We start from the raw sequence: 20,222 nt of genomic DNA on the forward strand, positions 1-20,222 counted from the left end.
GAGTAACTTTTCCCCGAAAGTTTGCTTTGGAGGAAACTTTAAAGTCCCGCCACCCGAGTCGGGTGACTAAGGTCCCGCCCACTCCGGCATCGTATCGCGTTATCTCCGCCGCGAGGGTTTCTGGGAGAGCGCGCACCCGGAAGCGGAAGTCCAAGGGTCAAGTCCGTCATTTCCTTCAGGGAGAGGAGTGCAACGGACTTGTTTTTACTTGGCTCCGTGAATCTCAGCATGAAGGAGGTGAAGACTGAGCGGGAGCGGGGGAGTCGGCGAAGGCACCGGGACGAGGACATGGTGGCGCCGGCTGCGGCGGTGGTGGTGAAGCAGGAGCGCCTCAGCCCGGAATCCGCGCCTCCCGTCCACCGCCGCCCGGACTCCTCCGGCGGTAGCCCATCCCCGCCGGCTGGCGAGTCGGGCCGCCCCGGTCACCGCGGGAACCGAGCCCGAGGAGGCAGCCGGTAAGTGGGAAGCAGCCCGGGGTGGACCTTAGGTCGGCCTCATTGAGAAAGGAGGACGCGGCAACTTGGGCTTCATTCTAAAGCGATGGAAGTGACCGGTCGTGCTTGTGTTAAAGAACGTTTACTCCGGTACCTGTCATTGCGTTATAGTTGGGCGTTAAGCGCCTCATGCCTGATGGGCAGCATCTCGACCCTGCATTTCTGTGTGCCCAGCATTTGGCTGAGTATGGCCCGGTCGATAGCCCTGATAATTTAAGTTGAAAGATTTTTCCCATCTGCCTGCAGATGGAGTGCGGGCGTTATGTTTTAAGTTACCTGCACAGAAAAGTTTACACATCGAGGGCCTAGGCGATCTAGCTATAGATACTCTAAGGGGGAAAAAGTTGTCTCTTGTTAGACTCGTCCCTTTATTCATTCATTCATTCAACATAGTTTTACTTAGTACCCATTATGTGCTAAAGATTGCTCTGGGTATTGGGGCTGCAAGGGTGAACATGATAGATGGTCTCTGCTGTGGCGACATTGACGTTCTCTGGCCCTGGGACGAAATAGCAAACAAATAAACAAAATAGTTTCAGTTAGTAACAAGTCTTAGGGATAGGTTAAAACAGTAATGTAATGGTGAGAGAGCAAGGGAAGTGGTTCTCCTGAACCACTCTGAAAAGTCAGCCATCTGTGCTGAGACCTAAATGATAAGAACAGTCCAGCCTTGTAAAGATCTAGGCAGAGGAAACAGCCCATGCAAAGAACCTGAAGAAATTAATTGTGATCCTCCTAGAAATAGGGGTGGAAGTGGAAGTCCAGTTATCCAGTGATCAAAGGAGAGTGGTCGAAATGAGGCAGGAGAGGGAGGATGGGACTAGAGGACTTGCTGATTGATTGAGTGATTGTGTGGATGGAGTTGTGTGGAGGGGCTGTTGCTGGTGAGGGAAAAAAAAGAATCAAGAGTGACTTCTAGGTTTTTGGCTTGAGGAACAGGGTAGATGGTGATGCCGATTACCTAGATGGTAAAGACAGAAAAAGTTTTTTGAGGGTTGGGACTCTAGAGTTATGTTATCTGACAAATTGCAGTAGGCAGTTATATTAAAGTGAGAAGTTTCAGGAGGGAGTTATATATCGGGGAGACATTAGGGCTAGAAAAGTGAAGCTCCCGATTCTAGTATGATCAGCAGACACCTTCACAAATATGGTGTTTGTATTAGTACGTAAGCCTGATACTTGAAGCTAATTTATATGAGGGAATGAAAATTTAGATAACATCTGTGTGTACCATTCTCTGAATAGGTCCCCAGCCAAAAAGAAAAACAAGTCCTCAGGGAGAAGAAGTAAGTCTCCCCGGAGTAAAAGAAGCCGAAGTCCTCACCACTCAACAGTCAAAGTAAAACAGGTGAGTGGGTTGAGATGTTGTCATACTGGCTGCAAATCGAGAGCCTCTCCCATCATAGCTGAAGAGTGTTGTGTATGTGTACATCTGTACTTGCAACGAACTTTTCTAAAAACTGGGCTGTTTTTTTACCCCTGCTTGTTTTGTTAAAGTAAACCTTTTACTTTGAGATAACTGTTCATTCACATGCAGTTATAAGAAATAATATAGAAGTAGCTGTTTCTCCCAATGGTAATATCTTACTGAATTACAGAACAATGTCATAACCAAAATACTGATATCAGTACAGTCAAGATACAAAACATTTACAGTCACCAAAAAGGATTATCCTGTAATCCTTTTATAGTCATGCCCACTTCCGTCCCATCCCTACCCCTCAACTCCCAATGTTGTCATTTCAAGAACGTTATGTAATGGAATCATATAGTATGAAGCCTTTAGAGATTGGTTTTTTTCTCTCCACAGAATTCTTTGGAGCTTCATTCAGGTTGTTTCATCTCTCTGTTTATTGCTAAGTGGTATTCAAAGGTATGGATTTAACCATTTGCCCATTAAAGAACATCTGGTTATTTCCAGTTTTTGGCTATTAAGACATGGGCTGCTATATAAATATTTGTGTGTAGGTTTTTATGTGAACATGTTTTCATTTCTCTGGGACAAATGCCCGAAAGTATAATTGCCAGATGGTATGGGAGTTGCATGTTTAATTTTGTTAAGAAATTGCCAAACTTTTCCTGAGTGCTGTGTTAGTTTGCTAGGTTTTCCGTAACAAAATACCACAGACTGTCTGCCCCAGGCAACAGAAGCTATAATTTTCACACCGTTCTAGAGGTGAGAAGAGCAGTTCAGTTTCTCCTGAGGCCTCTCTCCTTGGCTTGTGAATAGCTATCTTCTTGGCTGTGTCCTCATAGCCTTCCATCTGTGCACTCATATCCCTGGCTCAGGCCTCTTCCTTTAACAACATCAGCCATATTGGATTAGGGTCTCACTCATTTGAATTCAATCAGTTCTTTAAAGACCTTATCTCCAAAAAATGTGGTTACATTCTGAAGTGTGGGGTTTGGGGCTTCAGCATATAAATTTGGAGAGGGCACGATTCAGTCCATACCAGTGGCTCTGCCATTTTACATTTTCACTTGTAATGTGTGAGCGATCCAGTTTCTCTTCATCCTCACCAGCACTTGGTATTGGCACCATTTTTTTAATTTTAGCCATTCTGATAGGTGTGTAGTGCTATGTCATTGTGATTTTAATTTGCATTTCCCTGATAACTGATGATGTTGAACATCTCTTCATGTGCTTATTTGCCATCTGTATTTTCTCTCAGATGAAATGGCCTTTCAGGTCTTTTGCCTATTTTTTAATTGGATTATTTGGGGATTTTTTTACTATTGAGTATTAAGAGGTTGTTTTGTTTTTTTTTTAATATTCTTAGATACTAGGCCTTTTTTGGTAAGTGATTTGCTAATAATTTCTTCCATTCTGTATCTTGTCTTTTCATTCTCTTAACAAGGTTTTTCTCAGAAAAGAAGTTTTTAATTTAGGTGGAGTCCAGCTTGTCCATTTTTCATTTTTTAGGTTATGTTTTTGGTTTCATGTCCAAGAACTTTTTCCCTGGCCTTAGATCCCGAAGATATGTTTTTTCCTTAAAGTTTTTCATGTATGTCCATGATCTGTTTAGGGTTTGTTTTACTATTAGGTGTGAGCCTTAGAGTGAGGTTCATTGTTTTGCCTGTGAATGTCCACTTGCTCCAACACCATTTATTGAAAAAGCTCTTTCCTTCAATTGCTATTGCTCCTTTGTCAAAAATCAGTTGGGCATGTGTGTGCATTTATTTCTGGGTTCTCTGTTCTGTTCCACTGATCTGTCACTCTGCCAGTGCCCCAATCTTGATTACTGTAGCTGTATAATGCCTTAAAATCAAATAGACTGATTCTTTCACTTTTTAAAAGTTGTTTTAGTGAGTCTGTTTCCTCTGCCTTTCCATACAAATTTTAGAATAATCTTATTTATATCTATAAAAGAATCTTGCTAGGATTTGATTGGAATTGTGTTAAACTTGCATTCTGGAGAGTATTGGCTCTTTAAAAAATTCTTAATATTATTATATTGAGTTTTCTAACCCATGAACACTACGTGTGTCTCCATTTATTTAGATCTTCGATTTCTTTCATCAGCGTTTGTAGTGTTCAGCATACAACTGTTATATGTGCTTTGTTAGATTTACAGCTAAGTACTTTTTTGAGTGATTGTAAGTGATATTTTAAATTTCAGTGTCTGCTTACTCACTGCTAGTATATTGAAATGTAATTAATTTTTGTATGTTTGTCTTATATCCTGTGACTTTACCAAACTCAATCATTTATCTTAGGAGTTTTTTTTGTAGAGTACTTGGGAATTTTTGCATTGACAATCATATCTGCAAATAGGGACGATTTTATTTCTTCCTTTGTAATCTGTATGCATTTTATTTCCTTTCTTGGTGCACTGGCTAAGACTTCCAGCACTATGTGGATACAGATACATTTTTTTGTTTTTAAATTTTTTGTAGGGGGAGATAATTAGGCTTTATTTATTTATTTATTTATTTATTTATTTAATGAAGGTCCTGGGGATTGAACCCAGGACGTCCTGCATGCTAAGCACGTGCTCTACCACTGAGCTAGACCCTCCTCTCCAGCACCATGTGAAATAAGAGTAGTGAGAGCAGACCCTCTTGCCTTGTCCTCAGTCCTGAGGGACAAGCATTGAGTCTTCTTTTTACAGAAATCCTGTGTTACAAAGTGCAAATAGAGACAATGGATTTTCTTAATTTGAGAGACTATGGGCCAACTTTCTACTACCTTAAAGACAGAAAGCCAGACAGTCTTGGTGGTCTGTTGTATGAGTTGGTCAGGCACTGCCTTGGCTATCTCAGAATTCAGCCACTGGCACCTCGGTACTCAGATTGAACCTCTCCTACCACTTGTAGGTAGGGGTGTGTGTGTGTGTGTCTAGGTTTATGCACAACTTGCAACTTTTTTGATTTAATAAATTTGACATGATACATTTTGTAGATTTAAGGTGCACAGTATGTTACTTTGATACATTTATGTATTGTAATGTGATTGCCATTGAAGCAGTATTTATCAGGTTACACCATTACAGTACAGTATTACCGTCTATATTCATTATACCGTGCATTAGATCTGTATGGCTTATTTACTAATCAGTACAAGTTTGTACCCTTAAATATTATCAGTCTTATCCTCCCACCATCCCACCACCCATCCCCTAGTAACCACCATTTTATTCCCTGGGTTTTGTTGTTGTTTTTTAAATAACAGGTTTGACTTGCAGTTCTTTACCTCTAGTTTCTGAATCGACATTTCACAATAAATTCTGGGGCTTTTAGCGTGGAACTGTTCTGTGATTTACTATTTTGAAGTGTCTTAGTTTGCTTATCTGTGCTAACTTGTCTCCTGACTTTATCTCTTTTTAAAAAAATATTATTGAAGTATAGTCAGTTTACAATGTTGTGTCAATTTCTGTCTTTTTTGATTTATTTTTTATTGACGTGTAGTTGATTTACAATGTTAGTTTCAGGTATACCAGATTATCTCTTAAAAAGCTGATTTGCTTGTATTAATTAGCTAGAAGTTTGGAAATGGTTCTCAAGCAAAAGGGCTTGAGGGCTTGACAGGCATTTGACACTCAGTGGCTTTCACGTGAGTTGTAGGAGTGCACACAGCTTGTGACTCAAGCTTGACTTGTGCTTACAGGTATTCTCTCCACCACTTAGCCACCACTAAAAAAATTTATTAATTGCATGCTCATCATAATAACACAGAAATCTGTAAAATAAAAAGAGAGAGTATGGTGTATGTGGTATATGGTTACTCCTCTCATTGCTCCGCGGATTGCACCTGATCCCCCAAACAAAAACATCACCTCACTCCCCAGGGGTAGCCATTTTAATAGTTTGATATTTATACTTCAAGGCTCTGTTATACTTATGCTCTCTTCTTTTCCTTTTTGTTTTGGTGCGTGTGTGTGTATTCTATGCAAAGACTTCAATTCTGAAAAAAGAACCATATTATATCATTATCACACTTTATTAATAATTGAAGGTATATGCTTGACATCTTAGTTATTTTGTGTTACCTGATTATTTGATTTGTCATATTTTCTCCATAGTTTCTACCAGTGTTGCCTGGTATACACTTAACTAAAAATGAAGACCAAGAATGGCCCCTTAGATTTAGCAACATGGAGGCCATTGGTGACTTTGACTTAACAATTTTAGTGGAGTAATAAGGGTGAAGCCTAATTGGATGATTCAAAAGAAGATGGGAGAAGTATCGGAGACTTCTGAAAAAAATTATTTTTATTTTATTATTGTTATGGCAAATAGTCTGGCCTTACTTTTTTTCTACTTTATTTTTTCTTATTTTATTTTTTCTTTCTTTCTCTTTGTTTCTTTCTTTCTTTCTATTTATTTATTTCTGAAGTATAGTCAGTTTACAATGTTGTGTCAATTTCTTGTGACCAGCATGTTTCAGTCATACATACACATATATATATTCATTTTCATATTCTTTTTCATTGTAGGTTACTACAAGATATTGAATATGGTTTCCCATGCTATACAGAAGAAACTTATTTATCTATTTTATATATAGTAGTTATATCTGCAAATCTTGAACTCCTATTTTATCCCTTCCCACCTCCTTTCCACCCCCCCGTAACTATAAGTTTGTTTTCTATGTCTGAGTCTTTTTCTGCTTTGTAAATAAGTTCATTTGTGTCTTTTTTTTTTTAAGATTCCACATATAAGTCATATCATACGGTATTTTTCTTTCTCTTCCTGGCTTCACTTGGAATGTCCATCTCCAGGTCTATCCATGTGGCCGCAAATGGCATTATTTTATTCTTTTTTATGGCTGAGTAGTATTCCAGTGTGTGCATGCACCCCCCCCATCTTTATCCACTCATCTCTTGATGGACATTTAGGTTGCTTCCATGTCTTGACTATTGTAAATAGTGCTGCTGTGGACACTGGGGTGCATGTGTCTTTTTGCATTAAAGTTTCCTCCGGATATATGTTCAGGAGTGGGATTGCTGGATCATATGGCAAGTTTATTTTTAGTTTTTTAAGGAATCTCTGTACTGTTTTCCATAATGGCTGCACCAAACTACAGTCTCACCAACAGTGTAGGAGGGTTCCCTTTTCTTCACACCCTCTCCAGCATTTATTGTTTGTGGACTTTTTTTTTTCTTTTTTTTAATTTTTAAATTTTTTAAATTAGAAAAAAAATTTTTTTGTGGACTTTTTAATGATAGCCATTCTGGCTGGTATGAGTGATACTTCATTGAAATTTTGATTTGCATTTCTCTGATAATTAGCAGTATTGAGCATTTTTTCATATGCCTATTGTCCATTTGTATGTCTTCATTGGGGAATTGCTTGTTTAGGTCTTCTGCCCATTTTTTTATTGGGTTGTTTTTATTTTTATTTTTAATGGAGGTACTGGGGATTTTTGAACCCAGTACACCATGCTTGCTAAGCATGCACTCTGCCACCTGAGCTATACTCCTGAGCTATACCCCACCCCTGGAGACTGATTAAAATAGAACTCTTTTGAGGAGTTTTACTCAAGAAGGAGGGAGGAAATAGAGTGGAAACTGACATAGGGAATGGACCCTAGAGGAGAGCAGGTGCTCATGCTGATGGGAATGATCCAGGATAGACTGGGGAAATTGATTATGTACAAGAGAGATGAGACTCACTGGAGTAATATCCCTGATGAGAGGGATAGCTCTGAGAGGAACACACCCCGGTGCTGGAATTAGCTTTAGATAGAAGCACAGAGAGTTTACTATGGTCACAGGAAGGGAAGACAAGAGTATCTGGGTGTCGATACTGGTAGGTGGGTAGATGTAGAAAATACCTTATGAGTAAATAAGGGGTGGGGAAGGCCATGTGGGAGATTTGAGGGATGAAATAGTCATGTGAGAGAATGAATAGATCAGGAAAATGCAGAATAGTTGTTGAGCCATCAGTAAGGCGGCTTGGGGTCATACTTCTAAGGTGGGACCAGTCGGAATGGTTTGTGTTTTTTTCTAGCCACTTTGCTGTGCTTAAAACTGGTTGTGGTTTTGCCAGGACAGTGCAACATAATGGCACAGGGGAGAGATTGGAATGTGTCTGCAAGGGAGTGATCATACTGTGTGACTGTGGAATGTAAGTTAGGCAGGAAGGAAGAGAGGCTGAAAGAGTGAGGGACTGTGCAAAGGTAAGAGTGTCAGAGGTGTGGGTGAGTCTTACCAGGATAAGGGCTGTTAGAGTTGGGTAAAATACGAGCTGGGAAAGTGAGCAGAGAGAGGACTGCTTGAAATTGAAATTATAGAGGGTTGCAGGTATTGGAAAGGAAAAGTTCTGTGTATAACCATGGGGGTGAGTGGTTGAGGTGAAGGGAGGAGACAAATAAGACAGTGGGAAGAGAAACTCAAAGAGAGGCCAGCGTGTTGGAAGAGGCACCTCCGTGTTATTGAAACCACCACGAGTAATGCTGGGGAGAATGACTTGAGCTGGTAGGACAGCTGGCACAAAGTGAGAGGAGATGATTCAGGATTAGTCTGTGATGGCAGCAGTGAGCATAATGGGTGACAGCAGTCTGGTGTGAGATTCAGAGCTGCAGTTTTTTCTTTTTTTTTTTTAGGGAGAAAGAGAAGGATGGGGAGAGTTCTAGAACAGCAGTGAGAAGCACGGATGACGCCTGCCATCTGTCCCAACCCAGAGATGGTGGGAGCTGAGGGGAGGTCAGTGGGAGAGAAACAGCTTCCATTTGAGAGAGCTGCAAGGGAGCAGTGCGCTCAGGGCAGAGCCAGGGTTCTGTTGGAGCAAAAAGGGATGAGAACTGTCTGAGAAAACGTGGAGGATGTGGATTGGTTTTGCCCAGCTGTCCATTCGCTAGTACAGTGGCTTCAGGAGTTGACAAAGGGTGGGATTTGGGGACAGAATCCTGGTTGTACAGAGCCTTACGCGGATTAGAATACAAGAGGGTAGCGGTAATGACTTGGAGTCTGTGACTTCTTATATCGACTCATTTAATTGGGGATAAAGGGCAGAATGAGATTAGTCCTGGAGAACTCAAGGCAGAAGGTGGTGGCAAGCTGGTGAATGCCTTGGGCATTCTGAGCAAGCAGGCCCCACTACGTGACCCCTGTGTATGGCAGGGAGAAGGCCTTGGTGGGGGAGTAGGGGCAAAGTCTCATCCTGGTGCTCAGGATTTCCTCTCTACCTCTTCCCAGGAGGCCTTGCTCCTAAGTGTGCACGGCCTGCTCTGGAACTCTGATGCTCTGGTTATTAGATTAGTAAGGATAATCCTATCTTCGGGTCTCCATTAGATATTGCTTTCCTCTGAAAATTGTTTAATATCCTTTGCCTATTATCTACTGGGCTGACTTTCATTACTGAGTCTTTTTAAAGAAAACGTGGTACATTTCATTTTTCCAGATCTATAAAAAATATATCTATTACAGTTGACCCTTGAACAACACAGGTTTGAATTGCACTGGCCACTTAAATGCAGATATTTTTCAAACACTACAGTAATACATATCCCGTTTGAATCTGCAGATGCGGACCCTCGAGTACAGAGGAACCATGTGTACAGAGGGCAGACTGCAACTGCTCGGAGGAAGGGTTAACTATTAGCTTTTTACAGGTTTCTTATATGTCTTACATGTTTCTTTTTTTTTTTTTGAACATTTTTTATTGATTTATAATCATTTTACAATGTTGTGTCAAATTCCAGTGTTCAGCACAATTTTTCAGTCATTCATGGACATACACACACTCATTGTCACATTTTTTTCCTCTGTGAGTTATCATAACATTTTGTGTATATTTCCCTGTGCTATACAGTGTAATCTTGTTTATCTATTCTACAATTTTGAAATCCCAGTCTATCCCTTCCCACCCTCCACCCCCCTGGTAACCACAAGTCTGTATTCTCTGTCTGTGAGTCTATTTCTGTCCTGTATTTATGCTTTGTTTTTGTTTGTTTGTTTGTTTTTGTTTTTGTATTTTAGATTCCACATATGAGCGATCTCATATGGTATTTTTCTTTCTTTTTCTGGCTTACTTCACTTAGAGTGACATTCTCCAGGAGCATCGATGTTGCTGCAAATGGCATTATGTTGTTGGTTTTTATGACTGAGTAGTATTCCATTGTATAAATATACCACATCGTCTTTATCCAGTCACCTGTTGATGGACATTTAGGCTGTTTCCATGTTTTGGCTATTGTAAATAGCATGTTTCTTAATTTCATTCCTAGGTATTGAATAATTTTTGTTGCTGTTGAAATAAGATCTTTAAAATTACTATTACATTTTTGGGCATAAGAGAAAGCTAGCTTGCTTTCTTCATGTATTTATCTTGTATGTGACTACTTAACTCTCAGTTCTGTTTTCCGTATAAGCTTGCCCATAGGTATTCTTGTTTCTTGGGCCCTGAATGTGGACTTGCCTTGTTAGACTATTGATGGACAGCAGCAGCCGGGGCTCCATATTCTATGTGGTGGCCTTGCCAGGGAACATGACCACCACTGATAACCTTATTTCTGAGGGACATTTTACTCTGAGTGCCAACGTCCAAATCACAGGTGACTTTCTGAATGCAGCTTTGGTCATAGACTGTGGACCACCTTTAATTCTGGAATCTGTTTGAATGTCAGGAACGTGAGGATCATCCCCGGAGAGGCCGGGAGGATCGGCCGCACCGAGAGCCATCAGGACAGGAGCACAAACGAGCCCGGAACAGTGACCGAGACAGACGTCACGGCCATTCCCACCAGAGGAGAAGCTCGAACGAGAGGCCTGGGAGCGGGCAGCCTCAGGGACGGGATCGAGACGTTCAGAACCTGCAGGCTCAGGAAGCAGAGCGGGAGTTTCACAACGCCCGGCGCCGGGAGCACCGGCAGAAGAATGACATTAGCAGCAGTGGGAATGCGTCTCAGGACCCGGTTCCTCGGCCTGGCAGCAACAACAAAGACAAGGAGGTGCCTGCTAAAGAAAAGCCCAGCTTTGAACTTTCTGGGGCCCTTCTTGAGGACACCAACACCTACCGGGGTGTCGTCATTAAATACAGCGAGCCCCCAGAAGCACGTATCCCCAAGAAACGGTGGCGTCTCTACCCCTTTAAAAACGATGAGGTGCTTCCAGTGATGTACATCCACCGACAAAGCGCTTACCTCCTGGGCCGACACCGCCGCATCGCAGACATTCCCATTGATCACCCCTCATGTTCAAAGCAGCACGCCGTCTTTCAGTACCGGTGAGTGTCCTCAGAAAGAAGCTGAAGTGCCGGCAGAAGCCGGCTGTCTGGGTCAGTTACGATTACTAAGATCTGTGTACGTGTGTGTGCAGAAGCAGACCACACCCCTCTTATCGAATACTAGTCTTAAGGAGTATTATTAATCTAACAAATAATCACCTTATATAAACTTTCACATTTGTATAAGAGGATGGACCTTGGTGGCAGAAATCCAGATTTTGAATCCTGCCACTGCCACTGCCACTGACCAGGTGTTTGACCTGGGGCAAGTCACTCTTTGGGCCTCAGTTTCTAGCTACCTCACAGGGCTATTATGAGGATGCCTGGCTTGTGTTAGCTGAATCTATATCTGGACAGTTCCTGTGGTACATCTGTTACTGTTGGATGTTCACAGCAGTCCTGTGAGGAGGCTACGACAAGTATTAAAACCCCGTTTGACAGATGAGAAGATGAAGCTAGCAAAAAGCCCAGCGCATCCCTAGTAAATAATTGCTGTAGTAGAACTTGGGCTCAAATCGGTTTTGATTTGAACAGTTTTGATCATCTTGTCTGTTCCTTTGACCCTGAAGGATCTGCTGGTTTATTTCCATCAGGACAGGAGCTAAAATATGTTGAAAAATTGATGAAAGAAACATTGTATTGATTATAAACAGTGCAAAAAATGTATTACTTAATTATGACGAAAGGCCTTGGATTCTGCCTTTTAAGCTTTTGATCTTACCGTGAAGTCCCTCCCTCATTCCCCAGTGACCAGTTCTCACCGTTTTTCTTTAAGTATATGTAACCTGCTCTGCATTTCCAAATCCATGGCCATGCCTTCGCCTCGACTTCCTAGAGTTTGAACTTGAACTGTGTCCAAGTGAGGTTACTGACATCATCTTGGCTACGCAGCAAAAAGAGCTGGATGATCTGAGGCAGGATTTCACCTACAGGTTTCCCTCCTTTCTCTCTCCTAGGCTTGTGGAATACACCCGTGCTGATGGGACAGTCGGCCGCAGGGTGAAGCCCTATATCATTGACCTTGGCTCAGGCAATGGAACGTTCCTGAACAACAAGCGAATTGAGCCACAGAGATACTACGAACTGAAGGAAAAGGATGTACTGAAATTTGGGTTCAGCAGCAGAGAGTATGTTCTGCTTCACGAGTCCTCTGACACCTCTGAAGTGGACAGGAAAGAAGACGAGGATGACGAGGAGGAGGAGGAGGTGTCTGACAGCTAGCAAACTGGGAAACAGCCCAAACTCTCGAGAGACCGGTTTTCTCTTCGAAGGCTTTGGGATTGACTCAAAGGGCACCATGGTGCTCTCTGTAATGCCTCTTACTGCCTTAAGTCTTTCCTCTGTTGCTGACCAGCTTCTGCTCCAGTGCAAGACTTTTGACTTCTGTTTGGTTGAACTTTTTTCTGTGGTGCAGCAGCCGCACGCCTGTGGGCATCTGTTTTCAGAGCAGTCTCACCAACCCATCGTGTTCTAGTAGAAGCACTGTGGCTTTAGTTGGTGCTTTCAGAACTGCTGCCTAGGAGACTATAAACCCTTAGCTAAAGGGGAATTGTGGCTTGTTCTCTTTGTATAGTTACTTTATTTATATAGTCGCTAAGCTTCGTGGACTGGGTTTGTTTTCATTTTGGGGGCAGACCCCTGAACAGAGAATCTTACTAAGCTTTGGTTATCACCAAAACCGCCTCCAGAACATACCAAAGCTTTGACCTGATTGAGCTCTTGAGTCATAGAAATTGATTTTGCACTTCGTTATTTGAGGTGGGGGCGGGGGGATTTACTACATGACCTCATTATTGACTGTTGGGCTTAGACGCTATGTGGAGCCTGCTTAAACTTGACTGTACAGGAAGATCATGGCCACTGCCAGCAGGTGCTGATTCAGTGTCACAAGAGGCTGAAGTGGGTCGTGGCTCTGTTTCCTGTGAGAGAACTCTGATTGGAGCATGTACATAACAGTTTTGGTCATCTAATCTGTTCTTCAATTTTGCATTTTTATTTAGACATTATCTTCTTCTTTGAGAAACACACTGTCATTTATGTGGCAGGGTCCTTGCTTTATTCTAATAACGTATATGTGTCTAAAGGAGGTTGTGTGGTTTACATGTTTCATCTTTTTTAAAATAATGTTCAGAGAGGTTGTTTTACCTTCCCAAGGCTGGAATTGCGCATGGGAATTGCCCAATTTCCTAATTTTCCACCAGAGGAATATGTGTAAGTAGAAAAGTCATAACTACTTACATCTGTTGTGTGTGCGTGTGTGTGTGTATATATATATTAAAAAAATTGTGTGTGAAAGAGCTGCATATTGATTTCCACATGAGAATGTTTTGTGATGTAAATGTAATACTACATCATAGGCAAAGGCCTCCCTGCATTTGAAGAGCAGGTTTTCATTTATATGTATTTTTGGAATAAAAAATAATAAAATTTGTAAATATAACCCCATTTCAAGGTGTATCTTCTTTCCAAGCATTGAGGACCTTGTATCCATAGGAGTATTTGCTGCTAAAGAAATCTTTGTAGCAGTATCTTTGCGGTAGAAGTAGACAGTTGTAGAGGGGGTCATGGTAGGTGAGGAGACCCACACCTGCACTGGAGTCGAGATCTTCAAATCTCCGGAGTGAGCCTTGGTCCTATGGAAGCAGCAGTGTTTTCTGAGTTGGCAGTGAAGGGGTTTTCCTCCCAGAATAGTCAGAGGTGGGGCAGGCTATACATAGTGGGCCTCGTACCAGTTTACCCTTGTCCCTGCTGTTTCACCCTCCGGTGGTCACGGGGGAGCAGGGCGGGGAGAAAGGAAAGAGGGTGCAGCTCAGTCGGTGCTGCTGCTGACTTGTTCCTCTTGGGTCGAAACTGATGATACTATGAGAGTGTCTTCCTTACCGTTGTTTTTCCATTAAGGTCTCACATCCTTCTGTGTACTCAGGGTCAAAGGTTGACCAGTGTGGGGAGGGGCAGCTGACTTTTTGTTTATTCAAAAGAAATGGAAAGATCCCCTTGGAGGAGTGAACAGTGAGTAAGGTCAATTAGGTGAAAGGTCAGATGAGGGAAGCCACAGTTGGCATCGTCCCCCAGTGTCCTCTATACTGGCCACTATAACTGCTGTTTTCCTGATTTTGATATATGCCATAGATCATGTATTACATATGTGCATGTCTGAAAGGTTTTGTATTGATGAGTTTTCCTCTTGATCCAGACTGGTGATGGTTTTCTCTTTCTGGAATTAGGCACTAACCTGGCATCTCACTCCAGGCACTCCTTGTTGAATTTGTGTAACAACTGCTCCCAGGGAGCCTTGGGCTTGGCTTCAGGCACCAGCCTGGCGGGCACTGTGATAGATGAGCACTTTGTCTACATTTTTTCAATAAAAGGTCCTAATTGGGTAGCAAACGTTTGCTTCCTGGATTAAGAGATTCTTCAGATTCTTCATGCAAAATATCTGGGAAGGTGCCCCCTCTACACACACACAGACACACTTTTTTTTTTTAAGAGAGAGAGTCAAAGACACTAATCTCCAAAGCCAGATATCATCAGCAGACTTCTCATTTGAAGTTGACATAATTCTAAACCTTTCTTTTTGAATTAATTCACTGCTTAGAAACTTATGTTCACCTTAGCTATTTGCAATTGCTTTATTCCCCACCTTTTTCTCCACCCTGGCTAGCTAGCTTGTCAGCAAGTCAAGGTGCCAAAATCAAGTGATCTGCGAAACAGCCCTTTGCTTCTGAGCCCCTGCCCCAAATCCTGTGGTCATCTACCGTTCTGCTGAGATACAGGACAGAATCATCAGATTGTCCCCGTAAGCCTCTACCCAGTCATTTTCTAGTTCCCTATTTCTGACATTGACAAAGGATAGCTCATTAAGCGCAACTGGTGATGGAACTCTTAAATACTTTCTCGTATCCTGATGATAAGGGAAAGCAGGGTAATCAATTCAAATAACTGAAAATTTTTCTTAAAATTTTATATTATTGTACTGAGACTCCAACATACATCTATATAGCTTCGTTTTTAAAGCCTTAGAACTTAAATATATATATTTCAGGTTGATTATTATTTGGTATTGTGCAGAGATGGTTGTATTTTTTTAACATCTTTCCCTTTGTGGAAATTAGTTGTGGATGTGAGGAACAAAATGATACCCTGCTAATCAGCCTAAGTGTGATGTGCACGTAACACACCAGCAATGCCTCCTTGTGAGATAATGCTCTGATTATAGGATGTTCCTGGGTAAGTTTATATCAAGTGAAAGGGCTACTTGATTTAAATTGAAGCATTGGAATTTAAAGCTCCATTTGGTCTCCTGGGTAAACTTCCTAGTACATTTACATCATTGTAAAAGACAGTGGATTCCTTCATATTTACTCTAAAGTTAAAGTGAATTAATCCAACCAATCAATGGTTACATAAGCTTGCTATGCTAGCAACTGGTTTACAGCTATGAGTTAGAAATGCAGCACTAATTTGGAGGTGGGCTGTACCTTGTGCAAGAGATGGTATTTGGGGTACACCTTAGAGACAGGGAGGTTTTGTGTTTTTTTTTTTTAATTGAAGTATAGTTGATTTACAGTGCTGTATTAGTTTCTGATGTACAGCATAGTGATTTATACACATACATACATATTCTTTATTACAGGTTACTACAAGCCATTGAATATAGCTCCCTGTGCTATACAGTAGGACCTTGTTGTTTATCTATTTTGTACCTAGTAGTTTGTATCAGCCAATCCCAAACTCCCAATTTATCCCTCCCTTCCCCCTTTCCTCTTTGGTAATCATAAGTTTGTTTTCTATGTCTGTGAGTCTCTTTCTGTTCTGTAAATAAGTTCATCTGTGTCATTTTTTTTAGATTCCACAAATAAGTGATATCATATGATAATTGTCTTTCTCTGACTGACTGACTTCTTCAATTAGCATGATAATCCTAGGTCCAACCATGTTGTTGCAAATGACATTATTTCATTCCTTTTTATGGCTGAGTAGTATTTCATTGTATACATATACCACATTTTCTTTATCCAGAGAATAGGTAGATTTTAAACCAATGGTAGAGAAGGGCATTGTTTTAGACGGAGCAGTCCGAGAGACAGCAGGACTGGAGTGAAGTATGTGGAGAGGATCCTATAAAATCATTTACCTGAGGTCCCTCAGCAAGGCTGTGCTAGAGCTGGGGTGGTAATCACCTCCGTCCTTGTTCAGTGGTCTTTCCTCTGGAGTCTTCCCTCCCACCTCCCTAGCAGAGTTTCATGGAGAGGTTTGAGGAGGGAAAAGATAGCTGGTTCATTAGGCTTCCTGATTCACAGGAGGTTCAAGGAAACCCCAGGGGGTGGGACTTTCACGGGTAGGGAGTGGCTTAGGCAAATTCTGACTTCACCAAGTCATAGTCAGAGCTACTTGGAAATCATCATGCTAATTCACAAAAATAGACAAATATTCAATAATCAGGGGCCTAAGAAATGTCATGTACTGAGACCTCTAATAAAATTGACCAATATTCAGCATTTGCTACATACAAGGCACCGTTCTGAGCATTTTACATGTGCACAAATACATTAACTCATTTCATCCTCATAACCTTGTGAGGCAGGCCTCTATTATCATCACAGTTTGCAGATGCCAAAAGAGGGAAATATTTCTAGGCAGAGACTAGCACTCAGAAATGCCTAAGGTGATAAATGAGGCTTCGGAAGCACTTGAAGTTGAATAGGGGAAAAGAGGGTGACTGAGATTTCTGGTGTCTATTAGTGATGAACTAGTTATTTTTCTGAATCCTCCTGCTGAAAACAGCTAAAACTTCTCGATAAAATATAAGCAAAAATTTTTCTTAAAGCATCCAAAAATTGACAAGTAAGTAGAGAGTTATCAGGCCAGAAGTGTAGATAAACAATAATCCAGAGAGAAATGGAACACAGATGCCTAAAAATTTATTAGATCTAAAGGCAAACTGTATTTGATTCTAGCAAATCAGACCTCACCCTGGGTTGAATGGGACAGAAATCAAAACCCAAAGCCCTCATACAATGACTAGTCAAATAGAATATGTTTCCCACAAAAAGCTGGCATACCAAAGGGCTATACCTTTCAGAATAAGAGAGTAGATCAAAAATTGAATCCTCCCAGAGATTTGCAGCCTGGGAGATCAGAAAACCTCAAGCTTTGAGCTTGATTTAAGGTGACCCTGTACTATCAGTGCCTCCAGGTGTCTGATAGAAATAAATGAAATTACTCTTTGGAGGAAGGGAACTTTTTATCTCCCCCCAGTTATTTCCACATTTTTTCCTGCAAAGATACAATTTTATTTTAAGTACACAAGAAAAGTTTCTCATCAACAGAAGTAATGGGTAACAGAAACTGATTGTCAAAGACTTCAGGTACTTACTTGAATTACACGATACTGTAAGTTTGAATTTCTTTGGTGTAATGTGGAGCAAGGTTGCTTACTATTTAAAGTAAATGTTTCAAACAAGTTAAATCTTCCATATGGACCTCACTGCAGGATTATATGGAGACTTTCCAACAGATAAAGGCAGTGTGGAGAGATTAACCTCTCAAAGTTGGAGGCCATTCAGAAGTTACAGATGCAGCACAGAAACTTTTAGTGCAAGATCCCAGTCCAAAGGGCAAGAAGAGATCAGGCAGAGTGTTCCTGTCCTGGAAAGATGCTAAGAGTCTTCGGGAAGGCCAATGGGATGGGAAGAGTGGCAACATGTAGTGTGAGAGGGCAAGGCCCCGGAATCAAATCGAACAGCTGGGGTGAGGGTAGGGAAGAGAGATGAGCAGGGAAACAGAGTTTGCAGTGGAGAAGTAAGAACAGGACAGAATGCAAAAGATTCACCTGACAGTGAGGTCTCCATTCTCTGGGTCATTCCTGACTCCTAAAACTTCACCAGCATATGGCTGGAACACAAGGGAAGACCACCTAATGTTTATTCTATAACTTCTTATAACTCTCAAATTTTATCATATGCATGTGAAATGCCATAAAAAAAAGCCAGTATTGCTGATTATAGAAAAGAGAAAACATCCTTCCATGCCCGATCTCCTAACCAATCTAATGTGTACGAAACTCTGATTATTCTAACAATCCCTTCCTTTTCCCTTGTTTAAAGTTTTTGGTAGCTGCTTAGGCTCAAGAACTCCCTAACATCTTTGCAGAACGTTAGGCTTTACACAGGTCTAAGACAAGGCCCTCACACCGTCACTGTTCTTCACTTGGGGTCAGGCTTGAATCACCTGACAACTCTCTGGTTCCTTCCTTCTTTTCACTCAGTCATTTACCCTAATAAAATCTTTGCATGTCTAAAAAACAAAACAAAAACAAAAACAAGGTACTATAAAATGTTCATGGTTATTATTTTCAAAGAAATAAGTGACAAAACTTGAAAAGAACTGCAGGGTGGGGAGGGTATAGCTCAAGTGGTGGAGCACATGCTTAGCATGCAGGAAGTCCTGGGTTTAATCCCCAGTACTTCCTCTAAAAGGAAATAAATAAATAAACAAACCTAATGATCTCCCCCCCTAAAAAAAGCCTAATGAAAATACCCATAGGGAACAAGAAATGGCAATAAGTGAAACGGAAGTTATTTAAAAGATCAACTAGAACGTTCAGAGGTGAAAAAGACAGTAACTAAATCCATCAATGGATAGAAACTTCAGAGAGACCTAGTGAACTGGAAAATAGGTCAAAAGAAATTATCCATGCATATAAATTTAACAACTTAAAGGAAATAGATCAATTCCTCAAAAATCATAAACTACCAAAATTCACCTGATATTTTGATCATCTGAACAGACCTATAACTATCAAAAATTTTGAATTTGTAATTAAAAAGAACTTCCAAAAAATATACAAGCCCAGATGGTGATGGTTTCATTGAAGTCTATCAATCATTTCAAGAATTAGCACCATTCTACATCATCTCTTCTAGAAATTAGAAAAGTGAGGAATACCTCCCAACTCATTTTATGAGGCCATTATTATTTTAATACAAAAACATACAGGACAGTACCAAAAAAACAACTACAGACCAATATCCCATGAACTTAGCTACTAAAATCTTCAATAAAATATTAGTAAATTGAATCCAGCAATATATAAAAAGAATTATACAACACAGCTAAGGGGTTTATTCCAGATATGCAAAGCTGCTTCAGTATTTGAAAATGAATCTATGTAATCCACTAGATCAAGAGGCTAATGAATAAACATCATATGATCATGTCAATTGATACAGGAAAAGCAGTTGACAAAATTCAATATTCGTTCATGATAAAAACTCTCAGTATACCAGGAATAGAAGGGAATTCACTCAACTTGATAAAGGGCATCTGCAAAAAACCCACAGCTAACATCATGCTTAATGGTGAATGACTGAATATCTTCCTCTTAAGGTAGGGAACGAGTCAAGAATTTCCACTCTGACCATTCTTTTTTTTGAGGTATAGTTGACTTACAGTGTTGTGTTAGTTTCAGGTGTACAGCAAAGTGATAAAGTTAAAAATATATACATATATGTATTCTTTTTCAGATTGTTTTCCACAAAAGGTTATTACAACATACTGAATATAGTTCCCTGTGCTATACAGTAGGTCCTTGTGCTCTGACCATTGTTATTCAACACAGCACTGGAAGTCTAGCCTGCACAGTAAGGCAAGAAGGGGAAATAAAAAGCACACAGATTGGAAAGGAAACAAAAAATAAAACTCCCTATTTGCAAATGAAATGATTGTCTACCTAAAAAATCCCAAGGAATCTACAAAAAAAACTCCTAGGTAAATAAATAAAGGAGTTCATCAAGACCCCAGGTTACAAGATCAACACATAAAAGAAATTATCCAGAATGTAGCAGAGAGACAAAAGGATGGAAAAAACAGTGGGTAAAATTAAAAAAAAAAAAAAGGATTCTTATGATTCTTATGTATAAGTTCCAAAAGGAGAGCGAAAACAAGGCAGAGGGGCATGAAGAAAAATAACTCAGAATTTCCCAGAACTTATGAAAGTGCAAATCCACAGATTGAAGAAACACAAAAGACTTTCAAAGCAAGGTGAGAAAAAAAGAAGGA

The 20,222-nt window shown here is 40.7% G+C and overlaps 1 protein-coding gene across 1 annotated transcript; it reads left to right on the plus strand.

The window, feature by feature from the left end:
• Positions 1-152: 152 nt before the first annotated feature.
• SNIP1 (Smad nuclear interacting protein 1) lies at positions 153-13,607 on the plus strand. Its single transcript, XM_006212674.4, has 4 exons — positions 153-455; positions 1,740-1,842; positions 10,564-11,162; positions 12,119-13,607. Exons 1-4 carry the CDS (start codon positions 229-231, stop codon positions 12,381-12,383), a joined length of 1,194 nt encoding a protein of 397 aa, XP_006212736.1. The 5' UTR covers positions 153-228; the 3' UTR covers positions 12,384-13,607.
• Positions 13,608-20,222: the final 6,615 nt, after the last annotated feature.

This window comes from Vicugna pacos, chromosome 13 (genome assembly GCF_048564905.1).
Source record: "Vicugna pacos chromosome 13, VicPac4, whole genome shotgun sequence".
NCBI lineage: Eukaryota > Metazoa > Chordata > Mammalia > Artiodactyla > Camelidae > Vicugna > Vicugna pacos.

What these genes read in the sequence shown, in the direction of transcription:
- SNIP1 (XM_006212674.4), top strand. Translation starts at nt 229, where the DNA reads ATGAAGGAGGTGAAGACTGAGCGGGAGCGGGGGAGTCGGCGAAGGCAC. An exon ending in CGAGCCCGAGGAGGCAGCCG is followed by an intron (nt 456 to 1,739) that starts GTAAGTGGGAAG and finishes TTCTCTGAATAG; the next exon opens with GTCCCCAGCCAAAAAGAAAA. An exon ending in CACGCCGTCTTTCAGTACCG is followed by an intron (nt 11,163 to 12,118) that starts GTGAGTGTCCTC and finishes TCTCTCTCCTAG; the next exon opens with GCTTGTGGAATACACCCGTG.